This window comes from Periplaneta americana, chromosome 3, assembly GCF_040183065.1.
Source record: "Periplaneta americana isolate PAMFEO1 chromosome 3, P.americana_PAMFEO1_priV1, whole genome shotgun sequence".
Classification (NCBI taxonomy): domain Eukaryota; kingdom Metazoa; phylum Arthropoda; class Insecta; order Blattodea; family Blattidae; genus Periplaneta; species Periplaneta americana.
Genome location: NC_091119.1, coordinates 96545924 through 96572989, shown reverse-complemented (window position 1 = coordinate 96572989; position 27066 = coordinate 96545924). Strand labels below are relative to the sequence as shown.

The following is a 27066-nucleotide window of genomic DNA, read 5'->3' as shown; positions in this document are numbered from 1 at the left end:
CGAAAATTAAAATTAAATTATGGTTTATTTAACGACGCTCGCAACTGCAGAGGTTATATCAGCGTCGCGAAAATCTCCATCACATTTGCTATGATGGAGAGCATTATAACGTGACTCTATATTCCCTTTCTTTGGTAACGACACAGAGGATGTTGCTGTTTGTTTAGTCAACTGTCCCAAGACAGGTCTAATCTCACAAGTGATACCAACAAGGCACCACTTATGAGGCAACTAGGCCAGGAGATAATGGGGTAGGTAAATTAAACAGCAACAATTATCTCTAACCACAGTAAAGAAATATTCACTTCCCAGTCGTCATGGAAGTAATACGTTTAACTTTTCTTTGGGGCACTCATTATGCATGTATCACAACACAACTGAAGCAAAAACCTCTAAATTCGCATTCATTAACCATAAACCTATGTTTGTTCATGCTTCATGTTACGTATGCGTACAATCTCAACTCTAACAATATCGAATACATATATCAATAATTCAATCATTTGTGATTGGTCGATTGTAGTCTCAACCTTTCGCATTATTAATAAAATATCAATGTGAAAATTCATAAACAGAACATATTACAAGTTAAGAACACAATATTGATCGACGAAAAAAACAGCCAGTGATCTAGCAGTCGATCACGATCGACTTGTTGCCCAGGCCTGCTCTGTAGGCTGTACTACTTCATATTTATCTTCGAATCTAAATTAACTCTACTATTACAATAAAATTATTAATTGGTACAGTCAAAAGAACAATATTCAGAAAAGTGAGAAAAGAAACTATTTTTAAATTATGTAAGACTATGATTTTACGAACATTTTTATAGGAGTCAGAAAGTTGTGTTTTGACAGCCTCACAGAGGCAAAGAGTTCAAGCAGCATAATATATGACATTACTTAGACCTTCGGTAGCCTATTCTCTTGGGGACCATAAAACAAATGAATCAATAGTGAAAAATTAAACATTTCAAATATATCAGACAGCATAGAAGAGTACAAAACAAATTGGTATCTACTCTACATTTAGGAGAAGTGCAAGAAAGCTGTATTCCACTTAAAGCGTATAAATATAAGCTGTAAGGGAAGATAAATATTGGAAGACAACCAAAACATTGGCACGAGCAGCTCTGAATATAAAGATGGAATGGATCGAAGAATCTAATCCATGATATGGATGATGATGATGATTATTAAGAACGAAGTTCAAAAGACAAAGTTGTAGGATGTGTATAATGAGGGTAGGGTACTCTCAAAATATTGGATTTTTTGCCGAGATTTTCCCTATGTCGACCCGCTCCGTAGCATTGCAGTCTAAGGCGTCATGTGTTACGGAATACATGCTGGTTCGGGTGCTTAAGGGCAAGGAAGTTTCTCATAAAATTTCGGCAGGTGTATGGGGCAGATGCCAATCGCGTAATGTATTGATTTTGGGAAGCTGCAATAGGGTGCGAAATCCGGCTATGAAAACCAACTATAACAGCTACTAACCACACGATACCTCCATTATGGTTGGATGATCGTTCACCTCTGCTGAGGCATGTGAACGTGAGGCCAGCAGGCGGCTGGTCGACCTTGGCCCTTCTGCTCGCTATTACCAATTCCACCAACGCTATATAACCGCGTAGGTAGTAAAAATAGTGTCGTTAAAAACCGATTAAAACATAAACACGTGTCATGACAGCCCCAGGTGACTCATAATCTGTCGCAGTCACTGCATCTGACATTTAAAACAATGTTTTTTCGATATTTTGAAGTCTTTTTTTTTTTTTCCTTGTGACTTAAATTCAGTAAGTCGAATTTTTCGTAACAATCTGATGCATACACAAATAGACACGAACACAAGTGAACGCATACAACACTTTTATGCTGCGCTCAATGCTGCCGTTTTCTCGTTCACTACAATTTCTTCTTTTGAGCATACTGTAAATTATATTTATTTCTGTCTCTTTAATGGTTTCATGCATTTTTGTATGGTACGAATTATCGCCAAACTTTCCTGTTCTTTTTCATTTTTTCACAGTAACAGTCTTATCTGTATGTATTTTTTTTTTATAACAGAAACACCAGTGAGTGTGCGTAATTTTGATGACACACATCATTGGAAATGCATCTTTTCATCAAACGCATAATTTTACATGCAGTAATTTGTTATTTTTGCTAATGAATGACATGTAACTGCGCAGCTGTGTCACGTCCCAATTATTAATGGAGTATCAAAGCCAGTTAATTCCATTATCCCACAAGGAGTTGACACAGAGGGGCGGCGTGGCGCTTAATGTTCCGTATCCGCCACAAAATTAAGGCAAGTGCGCAAACACGGTCGACCTGTTTCCTTGTTGAAAGAGTGTCAGGTTGCGAAGTACGTGTGTGTGGCGCACGTTAGCAGAATGACTTGTACCTGGCTTTCCAAGTCAAAGTTGCAATTCGTAATGGATAATGACGGTGTTGAAGACACTCTGACTCTACGTCATCATCTAAGATATCTCTTGTTACCTGTCACAGCGCGCACGAAGTAATTGCTCATCTTTCCGTGTCGTGATTGTTCTGTATAATCTCAAGCAACTGTATAGGTCAGCTGTAATCGACGCGACTATACTGTCTTCGATTTTCCTTATAAAATACTAGCTATCCTGAAATTTTCTCCGAGAGCACATCATAAAAGTGCTGGAATAGATCACATCTCTCTTTGTGATACATTTACCCCACGTATAATTAGAATCACACCAACCCTGAAAAATCTACGCAGTTGAAAGCAGAATAACAGTAAATAGTTGCAGACATCGTACATTATCATTATCCTATCACCATCAAAAGCTGTCTGCTCGTTCCTTCATTCTTTCGACATTTCACTTGCACCCTATTGTGTTGTTTATAGTACTCTCGATGCTTCTCAGTTGCAGATCCTATCATTTTTCCCTATGCATACTAGCAGCGATGATATGCATATTAACTAATCACAGATAACTTCAATTATTCAGGAAACACTATTAATAAAACAATAATGCAGCAACAACGATGGAAGCCCATGCACAATCAGGAGATTGTAATCCTGATTGTAGCCTACATCGCGTATCGGCTTATGAGCAGTTGAAAGGCGGTCAAAATTTGGTAGGACAAAGTTCCACGTGAGGTGGTGGGAAATATTCTCCTCTCGGGAGGGAGAGTAGGTTGTCGAAGGAATGACCTTCTCTGTATCTGATATCCTGAAAATGTGAGTTTTTCATTTTACACGCGAGATTTGCAAAGCGAAGTTCATTTTATCCCATGATGTGATAAGCAGCAGAATTAAGGTAAATTTACAGCCCTCTCACTTAAGAGCTGTATTAACGAAGTGTAATTCATATGTCCGTATATACGAATTAATGAGTACACATATTCACGTTTCTGGATCTCGATCTAGGAAGAAGTGATGTGATCAGAGTCATGCTCCGACCGCCTTTCATCGCTGGGGAAGATCTTGTACTGTTTTTATAAAAGGTTGAGTAGACTCCCACCACCCCAAGTCGCTCTGAAGTTGTGATATACGCAGTGTACATATTCTGCGATGTAACGGTAGTATTTAATTCACTACTTGCTTTTAACGAGATAATTCATCATTGGTGACATTATCACAGATAAGCAAAACTGTGTTAGAAAGAAGTTGGTTATAGCTATACAAAAAAAAAAAAAAATCCATCAGAATAGTCTCGATCTCGAGATTCGCTAGTATGACAGCGCAGCCCGGGGGTCTGCACAGCTGCCTCCCTCACTCGCCTGCGCCTGCACCTGCATGCGGCGCCGCGACGGACATCAAAGCCGCATTTATGAGCCCGCCACCGGGTGCACCACAACAAACAAAGACCAACCAAAAGTAATATTCATTACTATTAATAGTCGTAATAATAGTAGCAAAGTGTATTAACAATTTGTGAGTTTAATATCTGGAGTTGCGCTCATCTTGTCGCAAGCCTCCGAATACCTTGGCTACGTAAGCTTAGTACATAGAATAATGATTTATTTGAACGTAGTTTTAGAGGAAGAAAGCAATGCTGTCTTGCAGCTCGTTGGATTTGAACCACTACCGTTATTCTATAATACGAGTTTAAAAACATGTTTCCAAGACTTGTAGAAAGATGTGGAGAAAAAGGATATCATCTACTCGTTGGGGGTAATTAGAACTGTCTAATGTGCCGGACATATTCATCCTCTGAAACACTGTTTCTAATACATTTTTACAATTTACAATATAACAGCCCAAAGAGAACGTGAGACACTTCGAATAGCCGGTTCTTTCATGCTGCCTTTTTATATTGCGGCAGTAAAGGTGTATTCACACCTTTTCGTTCGAATATTGTACATAGCAGCAAAAAAAAAAAAGTCAAAACAACATAAAACAGCACCCCAAAAATCGTAAACCCCTAATAAATATAATAATACTGCAAGAAACTGCGAATGGCTGGTGTTTTAGTCACGTGACAACTCATTCTGGCACACAACTAGCACTCCACAATTTTCCGAGTTGTTATTGTCTAATATTTGCACCTCTCGGAACGACACCTTCGGCTGACCCTGGCGTCCATGTCCTTTCTCAGCACTCCACGCCCCCCACGCACCCCCGCATTGCGGACGCGTCCGTCGCCAGCCTCAAACTGATGGCGTAGCGCGCGAAACGGGTCCGTGGCAAGGAGGATGCGCGGGTGCATGCGCAGAGCGCGTCACGTGCGGAACACCACGTGCTATACTTACTTGGTTTTGGACAGGTTCGGGTCGCTGGTCTTCCGTCTCTCCCGCAACTGCCGCTAAAACAGAGAGGACACACCACATCAGTACACGACGTACCCGAACAGCTTATCTTAAATATTTTTGTTCCAGTGTTAATTCGAAACAAGATAAGCAGGATGTCAAGAGGACTCAAGTATACAACGACTAAGAATTATTGTAATTATCCAGAAGTAATCTCTCATAACGAAGTTGAAATTTACATAGTCGGAAGCAAAACCACTGCGAAATAATAATATAATCTGTTATTCTTTTCCATATTATTTCTGGAATGTAATATTTTGTTTTAATGTATAATTACGTATGCGCGATCGAAGTCGTAATAAATTTTCCAGAACCCAGAGAATATTCAGAACTGGTTTGACGACATCGTGACAATAAAGAAACGGTGTGAAAAGAAGACTTGGAAAGAACTTGCGGGATCATTTAATAGGAACATTTTAGAGGCAAAAGCTCCCCTCACCCCGCCCCGCCCTTCGCGTCGTATTGACCCGCTCCAACTGGTCCTACCTAGAGCTTGCACAACGTCCTAACTACACTACATTCCAAAAGATAGAACCAATTAGCAGTAACGTTTTATTCTGCTGATTATAAAGATTACTCAGTTGGAAGTATTTTTGGTATTTATTATCTTTCACATTTGATTTATCTTAATGCGCGTGTGCAATCGGCGACATAAGTAGTTACTGTACAACAATCAATTTGTATGTCAATTACAATGAAGTTTCATAAATAGCTCCATTAGGCAAAACTCCAATGTTCCTCTCTCTCTTCGTTTAGTTTAAAGCTAGTCTGCTAGTACAAACGGATTCTCGCAGATTTATGGTGCGCATTTACGCACACAATATCCAGAATATGGCAACAATTTCTGGGATATAACTTTCTTATTCTCCAAATGGGGCACATTTTACCTACTACTTTCTGGCGTAAGGGATATGTCGTGGGTATTTGATACAAAACTTTCTGTACTGATGAGACAGATAATGGTGAGTTAGGCAGAAATTGTGCAATGGCAAGGAAGAAAAGTTACAATGACAATGTCCTCACCTTTTGGTGCACGCGTTCCTTATAGCTCTCGGAGCGGTTGATTGAGGCAGCAGAGGGCTTGTGCTTCACAGGTTGACAACTGTAACACAAAATAACCAAAATAACAACTTAACATCCATTGCTGTAGATACTATAAATGACAACTTCAGATTTTCTGCACACTCAGTATCGAAAAAATAGTTGTCAGCGTACTGTTTCTTGCGGTCATTTGTGCAGATTTTTTCGTGTCAGTACATTGGACTCAATTCATCCGGTACAACAAATATTCAATTTTTTACTTTAAACAATAATATGCTTATTTTTTGCCTAAAGGCAAAAGTATGCGTGCGACTAAATTAAATCTATGTGTTTCGCATCACCCTTGAACCAATATTAGCTAGTTCGAACCAATTTGCGGTAGGCTACAACTCTACATTTCCTGAGCACTCTCGTTACTACGAAAAAAAAGTTGTGTGATATATGTGAAAAACTGTTTCTGAATCAGAACATCTGCAACAGTTTTTCTGTGTAAAAAGTTGGTAAACTCCGGAAATTAATGCAAGAAACCCATCTTAGAATTCATACATGCAGAGATCAAGAACAAAACTATTCTAAAACTACGTGTGTTACGTTGTTTCAATATTGAATATCATATCATGTCAAATAAGAAACATTAAGTGGTTTTATTTGATCATGTCTAAGAATAGAAAATAAGAACTTGTTCAGAAAACAGAATAGTTTCCGGCGAGGAAAAGTAACCCAAACAATACAGCGGAAGCCGTATTATTTCAGAGAGAAACATTTCAAATGTTAAATATGCTGCAAATTTAAAATTTCCTGAGGAAAGTTTTTAGTCATAAGAAATCTAAATAAAATTATTTGGCACTAATTATTGCAAAATGTCTGCTTATAAAATATCCCATTAGCAGTACTGAAGCTGCAATGCCCGCAAAATAACTTATTAACTGTTCTTCTCACACAAAATTTCCTATAAAATGAATGCGTGAAATGCTGTTCACTAATACTGCCAAGGGACTGTTATTGAGATTATGCGAAAATCTTCTCTGAAACTGTGCACATACGTAGGTCTCCACAGCACATATACAATATACATTAGCTGCTCATTCAAACTGTAAAGGTGTGAATACTTGGAATGCTGCATTAAGAAAGAACTGTGCGTATTTGAAGAGAGTAATTAGTTGCCATCCTCGTGAACGCTCACCTAGTAACGTGATAAGCGACATAAGCTAATGTCATGGATAAATATTATTCATCCATGCTGGCGCTCTCAATGTGCTTCGTCAGCTGAGAGACTTGAGTAAGCACTACTACCTATACAAAGTCAAGGGCTACTCAATTTTCCATATAATCTTTTATTCAAGCTTTAATTTCGCCATCTTACAGTTAGTAGGAACAGTTAATGTTTTGCATCTGCTTAGTTGCTGTGTACATGTGAACAGTTTCAGGGAAGGTGACATAAGCTTACTGACAGTTCCTTTTTTTAGTTTATTTTATATTCCGTGACTGCCTCAGGTAGAAGACGAACATTGGTTTTGTAATTTAGTTTATTGTGTAAATTCGCTTCAGTTTCATTGCGCTACATTGTATTTTGCTTACAGTGGAATCATAAAAAATAAATAGCTTAAATAAATAAAATAAACTCCAACTTGGTGATCTAGGCATTAGATGTGTAGTTAAATAAAAATAATAAGCCTTTAGGCTGCGTTGCGTCCAAAACAAAGAAAAAAAAAAGTGTTCCACAATCTTGTCTGCCTGCTAACATGCATGTAGTTAATGATTATACTGTATTTGTAGAAAAATAGTATTCTGAAGAAAATATTTTTGGAGATATACAATCTATACTCTTCTTTCGATGCCATGTTATACGCAAAACAAAATTAAGAAAATATAATCAGAATCCATTATGAAAAGATAACAATTTTGCGTAATTACGCTCTATGGACTTCAATGTGTTGTTTCCGGAGTAGGCCTAAATATACCTTCTTGGATGAGATTACTTATAGATATAGGAAACAATCAAAATCTGTTAGGGAAAACCGCTATATACGGACGGACGATGGGCAGGAACAACTTCTTGGTACGTGTGAAGATAAAAATATACAAAGTGTAGGAGTATAAGTGCCGTCCTTTTCACAGACTTCGGGGACTGTCTACAGGATACAAAAAATGTCCATACCCATAGGGTCAGAACTTTATAGTTTTCCCAGAAAAAAAAAATTATTTCCTCATTTTATTTGCGTTATACTGCTTACATCGTTAGTAAAAATATGAAAACAATTACATCAGCAAGTATATCTAGCAAAGAGTTACTATTAGTTTAAATATGTGTTCTTTACGTTTTCGTGAAATTAAATAATAATACATGCTTAAATTTGTTAGTACTCGTATTCAGACGCGAGAGACGTGGCAACATGTTCTCCAGGATTCATGCAGCTAACTACTCTGCACAGACGTACAGATCAGCTGAATTCAAGCTCCCTGTCCATAGATCTCCTACCGAGCAGATGGCAGTTCAGTACAGATATTCGGTAGACAACTTACAATGTCATTCACAGTTCAGGAATATCATATGTTATTAATTAATGGAGAAAGTCGTCGTAATTCAAATGCAGCAAGAATGATGTACCATCAACGTTTTCCGCAAAGAAGGTTACCTAATCGGCGAACTTTTGTAGCAGTTTGTCAACGATTATTAGAAACTGAGACTCTCTTACCCTGTTGCGAAAATCACACAACCAGAAATTTCTTTAAAAATGATGCTGCTTTACGGAAGCGGGAGAGATTAAAATTTTGCATTACAAAAAAAAAGTTCGTGTGATTTTGTGCAGTAAACCACTATTGTTTACTTTAGACGTACAATAAAAAATTAAGCAATATTTTTAAATAAAATGGAAATTTACCATAATGTTCTATTAATGAGACTGAAAGTTTGTATTTGCTGCTCGTTTTATGTAAAGAACAGTTGGCCTGATCCGCCCCTGCATTGAAACAGAGCATCTGTTTTGTATCGGTTTGTCTGTACCCGCTTGAGCTGTACTGTGTACTTGTAAACCCCCTCCTCCCCATCTAGCAACATTGGCAAATGTCTAATATTGTAAACTTTAATAATTAGTTAAATATTCCAATTAGAAAAAAATTGTGACGACATTTTTCTTCCTTAGGACATGAATAATCATCCGTTAAAATAACGGCACTTACATCCTGTATATATTCCGCGAAAATTTCGAATATGTTTTGTAGATTACAATATCTTCCCATTGTAAGAAATAAGGAAGCAATAATAAAACAGGAGACAGCACCGGTATAGCTCAGGTTGTGATCCCGATGGTGTTCTCTGGAGTGGATTCCACTATCGCTTGGACTGATAAACTGGATGGATCTCTTTCCGAGTGCTTCCCAATCGCAAGGCGCATATTAGGTAATCTCATGACGATTCCTCAGTCTTATCTAACCGTCACCAATTCCACCTAAGCTAGAAAACTTCGCAGTTGATACAGAGTCGTTGAATAATTTATTGGAAACTATGAAACAAAATTAAATTGTTTCCTACTTTCATACAGAGTGAGTTCTAACATTCTCCATATTGATTACATGAAGGAAAAAAGAGTATTTACATGGTGTTATTCAAAAGTTCCCGAAATTTGAGTGTCACACAAAAATCGGCCGCAGCACCAATTTGTGGCCGTACAATTAGTCTACCTGTTTCTTTACGAGTTTGCCTTGCCTGTCGAGTACGCAGAGCTAAGTGCATTTTCTTTTTCTTTTTGGTTTATATTGTCGAGAGTGGGTCGTCCTGTGATTTCTAAAGTGGACATATTGAAGAATAAAGGGTTTAAATCTGGCAAGACTGCTGCGGAGACACATATACACCCATAATGCTAAACAATCATTCGGAGGAGGTGTTGCATTGTGTGTTACGCAAACGTACAAGGGTTTAAGCGTTTCAGGAACATGTCAACGGGCGACGAACATTGTGGTCGCTCTGCAAAGCAGCACAGCAGAAAATGTCATGAAAGTACAGTCATCTTTGAGGGCCATAGGAGCACAATTCATAATATAGCACTGTAGGAGTAATGCATGGAATTTGCAAGCGCATTTTATCAGACGATCTCAGTATGCAGAGTATTGCCTCTAAGTTTGTAGCGAAACTCTTGACTGACGACTAGAAGCAATATCCTACATGGAACTCGAGGAGAAATTCAGAAATACCCAACTTCCTATGATCGTTAGTGTCTACTGTTTACGAATGTTGGGCAAAACACTCATCCCTATGGAAGAACCCTCTTATCATAGACCAGAGAAGGAGCGACAAGCAATGTGAATATACTGACGGGATTATCCATAATGAATGTGTCCCTTCAGGACAGAACATTAATGCCGAGTTCGACTGTGACGTCCCAAGGCGAGATTTGTGAAGGATATAATGCGGAAAGGGCCAGAAAAAAATAGCGCAGAAAAGGGGTGCTTGAACAAGATAATATGAATGTGCACTCTGCTCTTGCTGTTCTGCAGTTTTTGATTTCAACATAGCATTTATGCCCCCCACCTTCTCTGCGGCTTCTTCCTCTTCTGAAAAATGAAATTGAAGAGGCGAATATTTAAAACGACTAAGAGCATCTAACAGAAATTGCAGGTGTAGAATTCGCCAAACAAGAATAACTTCCAAGATACTTTTTCATCATGGCAGAAAAGTTATGACGGACTACTTTGAAGAATACTGTGGAGATCAGAACTAAATGCAAGTATACTTCTGCTTAAAAAAATAATTTCAGGAACTTCTGGGTAGCACATCGTATAATTCAATTCAATTTATTAGCAATAAGCAATCTCAAGATTTCAAATAAAATGAATTTTGAAAACGGCCAGCATTGTATTCTCAAATTACAGGGTGTATTTTGCTTGTGGATATGTGAAAGAATATTGTGGTCACGCTGATACACCAATTTCATTATAATAAATGACAATTAATTATGCATATAAGATTTCCATCTTGAAGCATAAATACGATTAACTTTTGCTGATAAGTTAATTAGAAGAACAATGCGCGCACAAATCAGAAATTCGTTAGGACCACAAAGGACCAAAATTATTCAAATCCCGTATACTCAAGAGACTGACATTATTAGAATGTGAGATTTTCTTTGCAGAAGAGCCAGAATTTTATTTCACCATAGATCTATGGAGTTTTGCAATCATTGCTTTTCCGAACGTTTACAGTGTAGTTTCCCTTCACTGCAAAACATTGCTCCTGTCAGTGTGTAAAAAATTTGTATCAACATTGCTTCACCCCATGCGAAACGTTTTCTAAAACTATTTCTGGCCAGAACGGGCCGATGTGCACAGCCTCTAATATGTTATTGTTTAAAATATTCTACTTAAATTCTAATTGTTTTTCTATATTTTCTTGTCTGAAGTACAGTACTACACCTTTTCCCAAAATGTGTGTTTCCAACATTAACGATCCCGCTGTCTGCAAAGTCTTTTCTCTAAAAAAATCCACATGCTTATAATAATGTGAGGACGGATTGCTGCAGCAGGTAAGGAAGCCAACTTCCTCGCGAAGCGATAACACGCTTCCTGCTCCCCCTAACAACATGGTCTCACAGTCCCAAGTTGGTGCATCTCAAACCGAAATAAAATGTCGAACATTTAACTCACTTGCGAATGGGGTGCTGCTCCAGCTTGCTGGGCAAGCTTCTCTTGCGCTGGAACATGCTGTCACACTGCACTACTACATCACAACACTAGTTCAATAGTATCGCGACTTCAACTGACAAGTGCTTCAAGAAACAAATGAAATGAGGAAGTGGAAGTGACGGATACCCGGCATGCACTGCGAGCCGGGCACTTCGCACTGCCGCGCGGCAAAGCGGCCGGAGCCGGGACCTGCTTCATAATATGTGAACTAGATTCAGGAGGCGTAGCCTGTGACTGACCGCGGCGAAGCGTGAAGACGATGTGAGTGAACTTCAAAGAGAGAATGGGAGAAATGAACAAATTGGGGGACAAACTTAAAACTTCTCATCAAGACAACTGAATGCCCAGAGATCAAGTTCATGTAAGCATCCCCGTATTTAAGGGTAGTGGCAACTTCTTCAGCATCGGTGTGCGGCGGGAAGCCTATATACAGAAACCAAATCGCAAAGAAAACCCGAAAGGTGGAGGGAGGGTTATTTTTTTTTTTTCACTAAACATTAATCGACAACTATCGTCTGCCAAACACTACAGTAGTGCGCAGATTTGATATAACTATGTAATAATGTCTTTGTATTTAGAGCATATATATTATCTTATGCGGTTTTGTATTCTGGTCGAAGAGAACATTTGCCGTCAAAATAAAATTGGCGTAACTATTTTGCTATCGAAGTTACAATAACAAAAATGAATACGAATATTAGACCATTTTCAAACCGAGACGATCATTTGGGTAATCACTCTTTCTCTTTGTAAGGACAATAATGTCCATACGAAAGTGAAATTGCTATCTTCGCAGTCATCGTCACAACAGACAAACTTCCCCCCTTTTTTTTTGTCGAACACCTTTACCAACACAGATGTCAATATTTTATGTATAAAGGACTGTGTGTGATATCACAACTAATAATTTTACAGGAAAACACTTTAAAGATTTGGAACAATTTTATAAATCAAAATTCTTCTTTAAAATTTTAATCTGGAACTTCAAGTTTATATTGTCCTCTATGCCAGTATTGTATTACATTCATGAACAATGTAGAATATGAAATTTAATGAAAATTTAATTTTAATAACAACGCCATAGCTACCGTGGCAATATCAAAACAGTTTATGCAATCATTAAGGAGTTAAGGTGAAATCTCAATTTCCATTAAGATGTGACTTATGTTGCTTTGAGCCCTTTTGTATGTTCCTATGTTTTCCAAATTCTAAACGAGTAAAACAGAAATATGGCCCATTAGTGGCCAAGGCCTACTAGGCGATTGCTGGCCTAAAGTCCACATGCCTCAGTAGAGGTCAACATTCATTCAACTAATAAGGGGTAACGTTTGCTTAGTGCTTACTGAGCATGTGCAGTGTGTTTTAACTGGAACTTGGAAAATTCAGATGGCCCAAATTTTGTTTCTGGGTCTGTACAATGATTTCCCCAGCCGTTATAGCTGGGCTACGAAACCAGATTTCGCTACTCACTGTAACTCCTCAAATTACCTTGTATTCATTAGTATTCAAATGATCGTGCCAACAATGTCTCAATCTTTACTGAAGTATGCGTTCTGTAATTTGATATGTGTTCAATAATTCTATACCGATCTACACAATACTGTTGCACTATTATATGTACTATCAAAATATGAAACTTCATGAATTCCGATGTCTCACGGGTAGTACGTACATCTTCAAATTGCAGACCCCTCAAAGTGGTCAAGTCCACACTTGTTGAGTAACGGTTAGCGCATCTGGCCGCGAAACCAGGTGGCCCGGGTTCGAATCCCGATCGGGACAAGTTGCCTGGTTGAGATTTTTTCCTGGATTTTCACTCAACCCAATATGAGTAAATGCTGGTTAACTATCGGTGCTGGACACCGGACTTATTTTTACCGCTATTATCACCTTCATTTCATTCAGACGCTAAATAAAATGAGATGTTGATACAGAATCGTAAAATAACCTACAGAAAAAAAATGGTCCACGTTTAACAGACGCCATTTATTTTAGTGCCCGAAACATATCACTAGATTTAATATTACTGAAAAATTATGACGACTGCAGTGGTGAAGGTAGCAGAAGCAATGAATGAAGTGGCTTTTTTATATTGAGTGACTTTCAGTTGGTATATTTCAACTCTGAAGTAATTACTTTAATAGTGAAGTTGCTGTGTTTATAAACTTTATGCACTTGAATGAAGCAGTCCTTGGCTTCGCTGTACGAGGGCTGGACCAGGGACGGGTACATAAACTTAGGCACGGTTTGGCCCATTGTGCGCACTTATACAGCGTATTCCGAATCTCACCGGTCCGGTGGCATTAATGACGTCACGTTGCAGCGAAATAAGGAACAAAACTGCTGGAAGGATCGATGGCTGTCATGGCGACTGTACAAGTTGTTGTCTGTGCTACGCTAGCAAAATTTTGCGAAATTTTTGTACTCCCATCTCGTTCAAAGAAAAGATAGCATAAACAATTTATTTCTTGAACCGGTAGTAATAACGGGTCCGTTGACATGTTCGCTAATAAGCCATTAACATATTGTTTTACGTTATGCTCAATACAAACAATACAGCAGAACTAAAGCAGAACACACCGCCATAACACAACAGTGCACGATGTTATTCGTCTGCTAATTCCCGCCCTATACAAGAACCAATCAGATTCACTGATGGGGCTGATGGAGACTGCCACCACCTCTGCAAGTTGATGGCACCGGTGCGACACCGGTGGAGCATCAATGACGTCATCGGTGGAATTCGGAACACCGTGATGCCATCGGATTGCTCACCGGTGAGATTCGGAATACGCTCATATGCAATGATTGTCCAAGTCCGACAGGTGGCCTGGATAGCATTCTTGAATTCGACGCTGACAGGTAGGCCATCCTTCCTCAATCTCTCATAAAACCAGGCCTCGTCCGAATAAGAGTAGCCCAGAGCACCAAGCCCTTCGTATATCAGCATCGGAAACCCATACTACCCCCAAGATTTCATCCCAGCCTATTTTCACTATTGCGGATGATACAGATGAAATCAAGGAAAGGTGAAGAGTGTGGGTGGAATGATAGAGGGACACGGGAGTACCCCGAAAAAAACAACAATCTGCAACGTCTGTTCTGTCCACCACAAATTGCATCACTACCTAGCAGGGTATCGAACCAGGGCCGACTGGAAGAAAAGCCAGCGCGGTAGCACTTGAGCCACATACGCGGTGAAGCATTTCTTACAAGTGAACACTAGAGTGTAGTAAAAACACAAGGAAATTCCGAAAAATGTATAATTTCTAGGGACAATATATCACAAAGATTTTACTAATGAAAGTTTGTAGACAAACTGCACTCTATTACCAAAATAGGAGAAGTTCATAAAACATCTGCCTATGTAACATCATCTTGTAATGTGGGTACTTGGTTCTATACACTGACAGTTCTAATGGTAGGCTTTGACATTTGTTAAAGTAGGTTTGTAAACAGACTCTACCCGCAAAACACTGTCAAATGCCGCCTACATGTTTAACAAATATAACAGAAGGAAACGCCTCCAATTTGTTAAAACGAATACAAATGCAGCATTACAAAGGAAGGAAAGAGTCTTACTCTATTATTAGTTTCAACATTTTCAGTTCTGAAGATAGTGCAAGTTGTTTTTTTTTTAATTATAGGGAGAAGCTCTATCTAACAATATAACAAAGAATAAGAGACTGCGTTTGTGTAATAATAACGTGTATTTCATAGATCGAATGATGAATCACAAGGTGCCTTTTCAAGTTTCAATACTGACGTCGTTTCTGTTTCCCATATAAAATAAGCAGATAATATAAAATATATAGTTTAGAATGCAAAATACTACCTACGTTCTTCAACGTCTAAAAACAACTGCCGAACATACAGATATAAATCCGTGAGAAGTATCTCTAAGTAAAATCAGAAATAAATATGTTATACATTGCTCTTACAGGTAATACCAAAGTTAACATAGACAACGCCCAGGCAACTAAGTGCTGCTACTGATATCAATCGAAATGTTACATCGTACTTCCAGAATCTTCACAGTTTTTCAGTGAATAAAATATTGAAACACTTTCGGAATATAAAAAATAAACAAATATGTAACTAAAATATAAAACCACTTTAAATTTATAAATCTAATGAAAAACTGTAATTACGATGACCTAATAAAATATGGAATGAGGCACCAAGGTCCAATACGTCTCTGGAGGAGAAAGAAAGAAAGAAAGAAATAGGGAAAATATTGGAACCGTGTTGTCCAAAAACTGGTTCCAAGCACGTAAATACTAAGGTTTTAGAATTTCCTTTAATTATTATAGAGTCTATTATTATTATTATTATTATTATTATTATTATTATTATTAGAGTTACTGTTACAGGACTTCAATTCAGAAGCAAATACAGATACTGACAGCGAGAAAGTAGGATAAATTATTATATGTGCATTTCTATTAAATAAAAAGATAAAACCTGTTCCTTGCAAAACTACAGACAATCCAAAAAACGGCAATGTGATTATTGAAGAGTTCCTCCATCTCATTAAATTACACAATGTTGAAGAAGGCGGACGGGTAGCTCCGTTGGCACTGCTAGGTCCTGGGTTCAATACCGGGTGGTTGCGCGATTTTTCTCGTTGCCAAAGCTTCCAGAATGGCCCCGAAATTCATTCAGCCTCATATCAAATTGAGTAATTATCGGATCTTTTCCGGGGATAAAAGGCGGTCGGAGCATGGTGTCGACTACATCAACTTATTCTAGTGCCCAGGCCATGAAATCATGAAAACTACCTCCATGACCCCCCCCCCCCGGGTCCCAAGTGTTTTCATGGCGCAAGTATGAGGTACCTTTACAATGTTGAGGATCATAATTTCGCTACTGTATCCTATTTTCATTTAATGAAATCTAAACAGTGCTTATTTTACTGTCAAATAGAGTGTGACACATATTTCATTACATGTATTGTGCAACAATCAAAGAACAATAAAGTGCTGTGAAACTGTTCAGGATCACATTTTTCACGTCCATTTTCCTTGCGAAGTCACATCATTCTCACTGCCGGAGCTCTATGCCTGTTCTATTTCAAAGCCATTTACAGCATAAAAAATAACGAAATTTTCATTTTCGCACGGCTGACTAAGTCGCACTTCTTTCCCTCCCGCAAACATCTCTTATATACAAGCTTGCTGATTGGTCAACCTAGCAAGGTGAAAACCCTTAAAAACTAACAAAAATGTCAGATTTCGCCTTTGCATATTCATAACACAATTTCAGACTATTTCAGTATCTTGAAATTACATTCGTGGAATTCTAGTATACAACAACTTAGATGCAACCCTCATCTTTTTGTTTTGTGGTAACAAAATCTGTTTCCTTACTCTCTGTAACTAATTTACGTTTAAGAGTTTTAATGAACGTAGGTACTCTTCTTTCTCCTTATTTTTGAAATGTGCTACTCTCATTTCCTTCTTCTTCTTGTTTCCTTCCATAATTTTTCTTGTTACATGTGTTATCAAGGAGACAATTGAATATCGAACAATGCATTGCAAACCACTCGTCATACACGCGATTTTCCTACATAATGACAGCAGTAGTCATATGTATTTTTCTGATCTTAGAACAGCATTAAACTAAGCTCATACAATCTAAAATGAATGTTACACAACATTAATAGAGATAGAACTCAGTTCATTTCCTTAATTTCTTCGATCAAAATTCAACAGCACTTAGCAGTTTTAATGAACGTAGGTATCTCTCCTTTCTACTTTTTTTTGTAATTTTCCACCCGCATTCACTTCTTCTTCTTCTTCTTCTTCTTGTATCCTTCCATAATTTTTCTTGCTACGCGTATTATCAAGGAGGCAACTGAATATCGAACAATGAATTGCAAACCACTCGTCATAAACGTGATTTTCCCCACATAAGTCGTGCTGTTGTCATTTGACATCTAACATTTTTGTTGTCACATATATTTTTTGGTCTCAGAATAAAACTAAACCAAGCTCATATTATCTAAGATGGATGTTATACAACATTAATAGAGATAGATTTCAGTTCATTTCCTTATCTTCCATCAAAAGTGAACACCAGTTAGCAATGTTTATGCAAACGGCCTTAGTGAACCAGTTCAGTTTTGGGAATTAATTTACAAAATGCTCTAAATTTTGTGAACACGACAATCAGATTGAATGACAAATTTTTAAATATTTTCAGTGCTTGATTATGAATTCAGAAATACTTGGCGTATCGTTGTCGATTTTTGTATTTTACAAATACAGGATCATTAATTACTAAGTTGAGAAAAATATGACACACTCGCCCAGGTCGCAGTACAACGTTAAAATATATTATGTCAGTGCAGGTTCTAGATAGGTTGATAAAAATTACTAACATTAAACAACTGTCCACCCGTAGTGGCCATTCCTTCATATCCAAGTACGACAAAAATATAAACACGAAAACAAACACCTACGTTGTAACAGAGATATGAATTTCTACCCAGACACCAAGCAATTTGAGGGGAAAAAACACGAAAAGCATGCCCATCCTGTAATAGAGGAATTAATTTCTATCCAGGTAATAAGCTAGTTAAGTTGAGATACGCACCCACCCTACAGGCCTACCACAGCTCTGGATGTATGGTCATTTCTTTTTCCTCGAATGACTATTTTAATAAGTGAAGACTACTCACGGTTCGTGGTGATCGTCGTCCTCGTTGTGGAGCCCGTCATGCAGAGGGCGCTCCTCACTTTCACGCACCGGGTCAGGTCGCCTATCGCCGCCTCCGCGCCCCCCGGATGCCGGCCGATCACCTGCAACAATGACAAATCATTCATTTACGTCATAAAAAACAACTCATAAGTTTTATACTTCATTTAGAGTAAATATTTCAAGAAAGTTCTCATTCCAAGCCTCATGTCTCAGTAGTTCAACATCGTCGTCGTGCGAATGTGTTCAGAACATCACATACGAGTATTTCCGAGCTGTAAAACGTTACCGAGAACACAACACCTTTCAAGACGACGTGGATGTTTGCTCTAGGTCTACATCGGCTAGAGATGATCGACTTTTAACTATGGAGGTGTTGAGAGATTGTCATATGACAGCAGTAGAAGCCAGAAATGTCATTATCAATGAGTGGGCAGTGAGGAGAATTTATGAAGCTAACATGTCCTCAAGAAAATCTTTCAGTGTTCTTCAGTTGACAAACCAGCATCGGAGAGCCCGTCTAGTTTGCTCTAAAACATAAGAATTAGGGAGAGAAGTAGTGAGGCAATATTCTATTATTGATGGATTAAGGTTCAGCGTCAGATCACCCAACGCAAAGAAAATGGTATGGAGAAAACCTGGACAGCGTTATGCCACCTCCACCTTTTCAGCAGCATAACATCCTATGGAGGAGGTTCCATCATGGTATGAGGAGGCATCAACTCTCATGCCCGTATTGAATTGGTGGTAACTGAAAATTGGGGACCAAATGCATATCAACACGACGAGGAGGTTCAAACATGTCATTCATTTTAACCCCTTCGTTGGCAATAATTCAGTTTTAATACATGACTAGGCCCTCACACTGCCCAATGCATATAGAAGTCGCAGTTAATAGATATGAGAATCGTCACATTGAATTGGCCAGCACGAAGTCCTAACCTCAATCCCATCAAGCATGTGTGGAACATGCTCGAACGTCCAGTCCGTCGACGGGTTTCTCACATCCTGAGATGCAGGTAGTTCTTCTAGAAGAACAGGAAACGATTCTATAAAATGATATCAACGCCCTAATTACAAGCATGCCGAATAGGATGCAACCTGTTATTCATTCAAATAGTGGCAACACCCGTTACTGGATGTCCAGAATTGTGTTCAAATAGTTCTGAGTTCAGTTAGTGGTCAGGAGTGTGTCAAAATGTCTGTGTAGTTAATTGTACGAGCATCAAAAGAACTTACTCGTAATTCACGTCTTAATTCATTCGTTGTTTTTCTTTTTTGTTAATAAAAGTTGCTTTAAAAGATTATGAAGATATGTTACAAGTACGAATATTTTTAGTGTGTAAATAGAATAAGTACTTTAACTCTTTAAAGCTACACAGAAGTGAAATTTCAATTTTCTAAACTAATATAGGTAGAAGTCTGAAACGTTGTACAGTTATTGTACTCGTTATGAAAAGTGTGTTTACCAAATGTTATCTAATTTGGTTTAAGAATGTGTGAATTATTAACATTTATGTAAATTTAAATTACTTTTTGATGGTAAGTTTTGTTGCATACATATTGAAGTTTCATTAAAAAACACTCGTGTAGTATAAATTTTGTACGAGAAATAGTATTTTTAGCAAAGCGACATGTGCAAAAAAAAAAAAAGATAAAAATGAGCCTGAAATTTTAATTGAATATGAACACATGCATATGCGTTATAAAACTGACCGCTGAAACATGCAATTGGAAGGGCATAAATGTATGAAAATTGTCCCAGTTTCCTTAGACCATAAACAATTTTTAATGCTAAAATTAAAAATGTGGGTCTTGACCAAAAATGACATTTTCGCCTAGGTGTACCCTTGAAGTGTATAAAACAATACGAGTGAATAGCAACTTAACAGAAAATTAATGTTAAAAGTAGTTCTTTATGTCTACATCTGCCGTCCAGAAATTTTGGAAAAAAAAAAAAAAACCTTTGGTAGCCTTAATTTAACTGTTAACATTACGTATAATATATGCATTTAGGATTCATAACGCCATACATAGTGACAATTCATAGCCGCGATGTCACGTCTGTGTGTAAATTCTCCTAACCTTTTTTGTTATGTGTGTGTGTCGTGAATTTGAATGGGTCATTCATGCCCAAGTGCTTTAGTAGCAGTCTACGCCCTTACTGAGAAAGAAGAATATGAAAGTGTAATGAATTTACTACCAAGTCGCAACGAAAAAATATTTCTCATTTGATGAAGACGGCATACAAATTGTATTTTAATATAAAGTGCTGCTCAAAACAAAAGGTAATCACCCCATCCATGTTGTAACAGACATTTCCGATATTTTAGAGGTTGGTTAAATGGTACCCATTCTTCAATGTCGTTCGCCGTTCCGATGGTGCGGAGAGAACAGAAGAACCACATTTCGGACTGTTATTTCTATTAACGAGGGTTTCTGACTCTTCTTAAAAAAGAAAGCATTCCATAATCTATCCCCTTTACTTTATCTTAAATTCATTTTTGATTTTTCAGATAAATCAGTTTAAGATTATAAATTTATTTTAAAGTTTTCAATTATTATATGATTTATCATTTTTTGCAAAATTATTATTTGCTAATACATCTTACAGAAGAAATTTAATGTAACGTTTTCGCCTATACGGCATCATCAGATATTCAAAATACTCAATTTGACTAATTTGTATCGTTTCGTTGTAAAATTTTGAATATCTGATGACGCCGTATAGGCGAAAACGTTCATAAAATTTCTTCTGTAAGATGTATTAGCAAATAATAATTTTGCAAAAAAAGTGATAAATCCTATGATTGAAAACTTTAAAATAAATTTATAATCTATCCCCTTTACCTTCAGTTATAAGGACTTAAGCACAATAATTCTCTTCCAATTCCTAAGCCACCTGAAAGAAGGATATCAGATAAGGAAACATCGAACTCTTCCCTGAGACTGAACCTTTCTTAATTCCTAACTCTGATTCTCAATTTCTAGATTTCCGAAAATTCCTATTTAATATTTAAAGTTACAACGATTTCGCAAAAAATCTAAAAACCTCATAAAGTCAAGCTGGACTACGTATTTAGGTTCTAGACACTAAGGATATCATCTATAGCTGGTATCTTCTACCGCTGATATTTAGTAAGTGTATTATGATCGTTTACAGCCGGACACTTACCGATCTATCGAAAATATCATCATATACTACAAAAATAGAGATGTACGAGTTAGGCAGGGAACATATTTCTGATGAATGCTGTCTCTTCATAAATCCCCCAAGTGTAGTCTAAACGTCATATTACTATTACACAATGGAAGCGTTAATCCCTCGGTGTCAGTAGTCACAAATCCAGCTTAATGCTCGAACATAAAATTTAAGAAATCGTCAATTGTTACACTACAAAGAACCGAAAATCTCATTGAATAAACATTCACCACTGTTAAAAATGTATTCTAAATTCAATGAAGTATATAAAATATTTAATCTAGATTTCAGAATTTCTTACATTAAATATAAACTTTTTCTTTAAAATATTGTAGGTAGTTCATTTACAGTAATATTTCTATATATTTGTCAATTTATAATATTCATTTATAAAACATTTTACATCTTGTATTTATTATCTATATCTATCTATTTTTATTTTACACATACATCTTGATTACACAACTTTTAACACTGTATCACTTCGGAATATGTATGATAAGACTTTCTTGTCCACGCCTGTGGAGTAACGGTTAGCACGTCTAGCCGCGAAACCAGGTGGCCCGGGTTCGATTCCCGGTCGGGACAAGTTACCTGGTTGAGGTTTTTTGGGGTTTTCCCTCAATCCAATATGAGCAAATGCTGGGTAACTTACGGTGTTGGACCCCGGACTCATTTCACCGGCATTATCACCTTCATCTCATTCAGACGCTAAATAACCAAAGCTGTTGATAAAGCGTCGTAAAATAACCTACTAAAATAAATAATAATAATAATAATAATAATAATAATAATAATAATAATAATTAAGACTTTCTTGTGTTACATTCTAACGTACCTACCTTGTTTACATGTTTCGACCTATTTATGGGTCATCCTCAGAGTATTTTCACTTATATTTATATCTGTGTCTTGTATTTATAGCTGTATTTATCTTTTTTCCATTTTTCATTTTTATTTATAACTGTATTCTTTTATTTTATCGTTTATTTTTATTTCTATTTTTTCGTTTATTTTTATTTCTATTTTTTCGTTCATTTTTGTATTAGAAGCAACTGTATCTAATTTTATGAATCTATTGCAAATTGGGTCATTGCCCTGATATCTATACTAATAATAAATCTGTAGCCGAAATTTTTCTGGTAATTTTCGATTTTCCAAAAATAATTGGTCCTAACATATATAATTAACCACCCTGAAACCGAAAATCGCATTTTTGAAATTTTTGTTTGTATGTCTGTCTGTATGTTTGTTACCTTTTCATGCGATAATGGCTGAACCGATTTATATGAAAACTGGAATGTAAATTAAGTTCGTTGTAACTTAGATTTTAGGCTATATGGCATTAAAAATACTTTATTTAAAAGAGGGGTTATAAGGGGGACTGAATTAAATAAATCGAAATATCTCGCTTATTATTGATTTTTGTGAAAAATGTTACATAACAAAAGTTTCTTTAAAAATGATTTCCGATAAGTTTTATTCTTTGACAAATTTTGATAGGACTGATATTTAATGAGATAAATGAGTTTTAAAATTAAAATAACGCCATCTAAGACGGTGCAATGAATTAAGAACAAATGACTTCGTCTATAAGGGGCCTTGGACAACAACAATCGAAACAGGGGCCTTGGACATCAACAATCGAAAGCTATTAAACATAGCCTACAGAGAATGTTTCTGCGTTTGTATGAAGTAAAAGCTAAATTAACCGATTTGTATAATTGATTATTATTTCACCATTGGAAAGTGTAGTTTCTCTAGATGGACGTAATGCTATAATGTTATTACAGTAACGTCTGAGTAAATCGAGGACAGGTAAGATTAAAATAGCTTCTTATGCACAGAAAATTTGATAGGCTATTTTGTACATTCGTTTTATGTATTTCTTAAAATAATATGTACACTCATTTTAATCTCAGAAAAATAACGAACAACGAGAGTGTATTGATTTAGTATGCAGTAATAGTATGTTAGCTTAGCAATCCATTATTTTATAATTCAAATTTTAACTATGCTCAATTGAATCGTGTTAAAATACATAAAATATATATGCAATAAATGCAATGCAAAAAAAAAATTGGGTAATGAACGAAGCAGATTATCTTGCGCTGTTGTAAAAGTTGTTCCCTGGATCAAACGTCCTATTTTAATTATGTAATTACTTTATATTTATTTCTAACAGGTGCAGCGGAGCGCACGGGTACGGCTAGTAGATAAATAAATAAATAAATAAATAAATAAATGATGGGGTGAGAACAGACAGACAAATGAATACATAAATAGATAAATGAATAAATAAGTAAATAGATAGGCTAATACATAATTTGAAGGATAAAATATTGCTACTGACACTTCATATCAAGTTCGGCTTAATGAAAAATTTGTTGGAGCAATGGACAAAAATGGGAAATGAATTTCAATGTTAAAGAGATAAGTTTCCAAGGCTGAATTAAGGAAAATTAAAAGAGGGCTGTTTCATTGGGACCGAAATCCGTGCAGCCATAAATCTTTTTTTTTTTTTTTTTTTTTTAGAAAAACCATGCAAACAAAAAAGTGGCGTGGCGTGCGTTCAAAGTGTTGTTGCTCAAAGGAAAGTTGAGATCAGACAATATCTCAGATTGAAGGACGGTGTAAGGTAAGATGGTCACTCAGGTGTGCTTGCAGACTGTCGTTGGTAAGAAGTGTGTTTTGCATATTCTTTTCAATTAAAATGGATTGATCAGAATGCTTGGTGTTGTACAATTTTCTTTGTGAAAGTAAAAACATAAATAAAATTGTATTATTTCGAAAAAATTTATTCTGATTACCCCGGAAAATAATAATTTATAGGGTATTTTGGGTTTAAAATTTGAATTCAGGAGACACATACCCAATTTCGGGCCAAGACAGATGGTTAAAGTTATTCTTCACTGCAATTTCAATGTCAATGGCTTAATGTGTCGTCTGTCAGACAGTTACAGAAGAAATAGACTTCGATATATAAGCACGAAAATTATATACTATATTTTAATTAAGTTAGAAGTTACTTATGGATATAATACGAATAATATCAGAGCGCTTCTGTGACTTAAGTGGTCAAACAAGGAATTTCACGACTCGTTGCGTTGTGTAAACACATGCCACTTACACGGTGTTGAACACCAATGTTGAACGTGCTCTCAAGTTCAATATAAATGGACTCTTACGTATTATCTGCATGGATTTCTATTCACTCTCCTCAGCAAGCTGCACTCACTACCTCTTTCAGCAGAGAGTCACTTCTCTCTTGGTTAACACCGTCCTCTGAACCACTTAGTGCGAAATTCCTGGCATAATGATTTGCATGCAGAGAGATGCGGTCTTTCTATTCGCAATGCGAATCGTCCTGCCATCTGGACCGCAAATCTGTAACTCATCTCGAAGATGGCAGCGCGGTTTCCGGAAGAATCAACGTCCTGCGGATGCCAGCGATAAACAAAGCGGACGCGAGCGCAGTTGCCGGCAACACGGTGGCAACAATGCGAATCATGTTGTATTCTCCGAAGTCATCTCATAAGTGATATTGAGCCTAGACTAGTAACAACACACTAAATGCAGAAACAGCTACGAAATGACGGTAATACGCACAATATTCTCTCACCATGATTTCACTGTAAATAAAGTATTCAAAAAATAAATAAAATAAAGATCTACAGTACAGTATAAATGGTAAAACAGCTAATAGATGGAAAGGTAGTAACAGTCACTTGGACTCATTGTTGCAGGAATTTGGAGCTGCTCAAACTCCACACCCACGAGATGACGAAGGTTACACCGACCTTCTCGAAAGTCGTGACGTGGGGGGAGACGCTTCCGGTCTCGCTGCCAGGATGCCTCAAATCAATAGCAAAGACACAAGGTGCTCAAGAATATAAACTGCACTATTGAGCCCAAAACTTAAAATAACACAAGATATTGTGTTGCACGTTATGTATCCAGTGGGGTATGTTCGCTTTCTAAGTTCATTGGTTTAGTAATTAAGCATTCTACTTCCCTTTTCCATCATCATACAGTATCTACTATATAATACTATAATGTATGAACTATACGCAATGAGTATTCTGATGCTACAAAATATAGGGTTATCGCGGAAATAGAAACCAATGGTTCTGGCCATGCCGTCTCTTGTCTATGTAATTATAGCGATTTCTCTTGGAACCATTGATTGAATTTTGTTAGTATTTAGTATCTACGGCCAGTCTTCGGGAATTATGTACATGGAGTAACATTTTTAAATTAAGAAAAAAAAACACAATGACGTATTATTCCGATCAAGTTAATGACTTTTTTGTACTATGTAGAATAAATTGACTGTTTTAATAGAAATTGATTATCCTACGAGTACAAAGAATTCTTTCTATTTTTCGTTGAAAATTTCTAAGTCCAAAATCCTCGAGAATTGCATGGTTTCCTCCCGGAGATAAGTAAATCTACGACAAAAAAAATAACCCTAGCCTTAATAAAATACTCTTCGCAAAATTTGTCGGTCTTTCTCGCACACATTGGATTTCGTCGCCGAATAACCTACGCAGTTGAAAGCATCGTTAAAATACTACTACTCTTGCCATATAACAAAGTAATGGAGAGAGAACTGAAGAAAAGAGAGGCATCCTGAACATTAGGAAAACAACTCTGCTGAACAAGCATACAGTGTGTGATTGGGGAAGCACCATACCTGTACCTCAGAAGTAATGTATGACAAGTCCAATTTTTTTAATTTTGAGATTATAGAACTACTGAATTCCTTAGGCTGAGATCTATATGAAGATATACTCTGTTAAGTCCTGGGACAACTGATTTTGGATTTAATACACTTCATTTAAAAGAAGATGATCGTATGTAAGTCGTATATAGGCCATAAATTATCTCGTGAAACCTACCTACGCGTGAAGGAAAGCAGAAAATAGACTGAAAAGCTTCCCTCCCTCGCTTCGCTTCCACTCGCAGCTAGCTAGCTCACATCACCCCCCCCCCCGCGTAAGGTTCTTACTATAAGCTAGGCGCACGCTTGCATTTGGTTTCACGAGATAACGAATGACCTATACCTATATTAATGGCCTACTTCTATGCGTATCTTAAGGTAAACTATGGTTCCACTATATCAAAAGAAAAGAAATAGATTTGTAACTTCACCAGCTACGAAAGAAAAACAAAACTGATTTTTTTTTCCCCCTATATCCTGAAGTTGATAAAATGCAGTTATCACACAATACCGCTGAGGTACAGATATGCAATTAAGTGCAATAATTATTCACTCAGCCCTACGGAAACTTTCATTTCGTACGTACTGGTCACATAATTCCAAAGTAAACATAAATTGGAATCATTGCAATTATGCGATTTGCTTTTTTAGTTAAAAATTTTGTACATAATATAAATCTCTGGGCATATTAAATTAAAAATTAGTAAAAAAATGACCTTGGGGGAAAAAACACTAATATTTTCGAATAAATTCGTGCTAAATATTTCACGTTATTTCGCGAGTTTAAGCTTAACAAATTTTTTTAGTAGGTTATTTTACAACGCTTTATCAACATCTTAGGTTATTTAGCGTCTGAATGAGATGGTGATAATGCCGGTGAAATGAGTCCGGGATCCAACACCGAAAGTCACCCAGCATTTGCTCATATTGGGTTG

The 27066-nt window shown here is 36.9% G+C and overlaps 1 protein-coding gene across 10 annotated transcripts in view; it reads right to left on the bottom strand.

Moving 5' to 3' along the window:
- Positions 1-27066, bottom strand: part of RhoGEF2 (Rho guanine nucleotide exchange factor 2) — a 453695-nt gene that overhangs the window by 99421 nt on the left and 327208 nt on the right. For all 10 annotated transcript variants that reach the window (XM_069821024.1, XM_069821026.1, XM_069821030.1 and 7 more), the window contains 3 exons: positions 18190-18310; positions 5811-5889; positions 4731-4783 (listed from right to left, as the gene is read on the bottom strand). In XM_069821024.1, coding sequence (XP_069677125.1) covers positions 4731-4783; positions 5811-5889; positions 18190-18310 — 253 coding nt within the window. The remainder of the gene's footprint in view (positions 1-4730; positions 4784-5810; positions 5890-18189; positions 18311-27066) is intronic.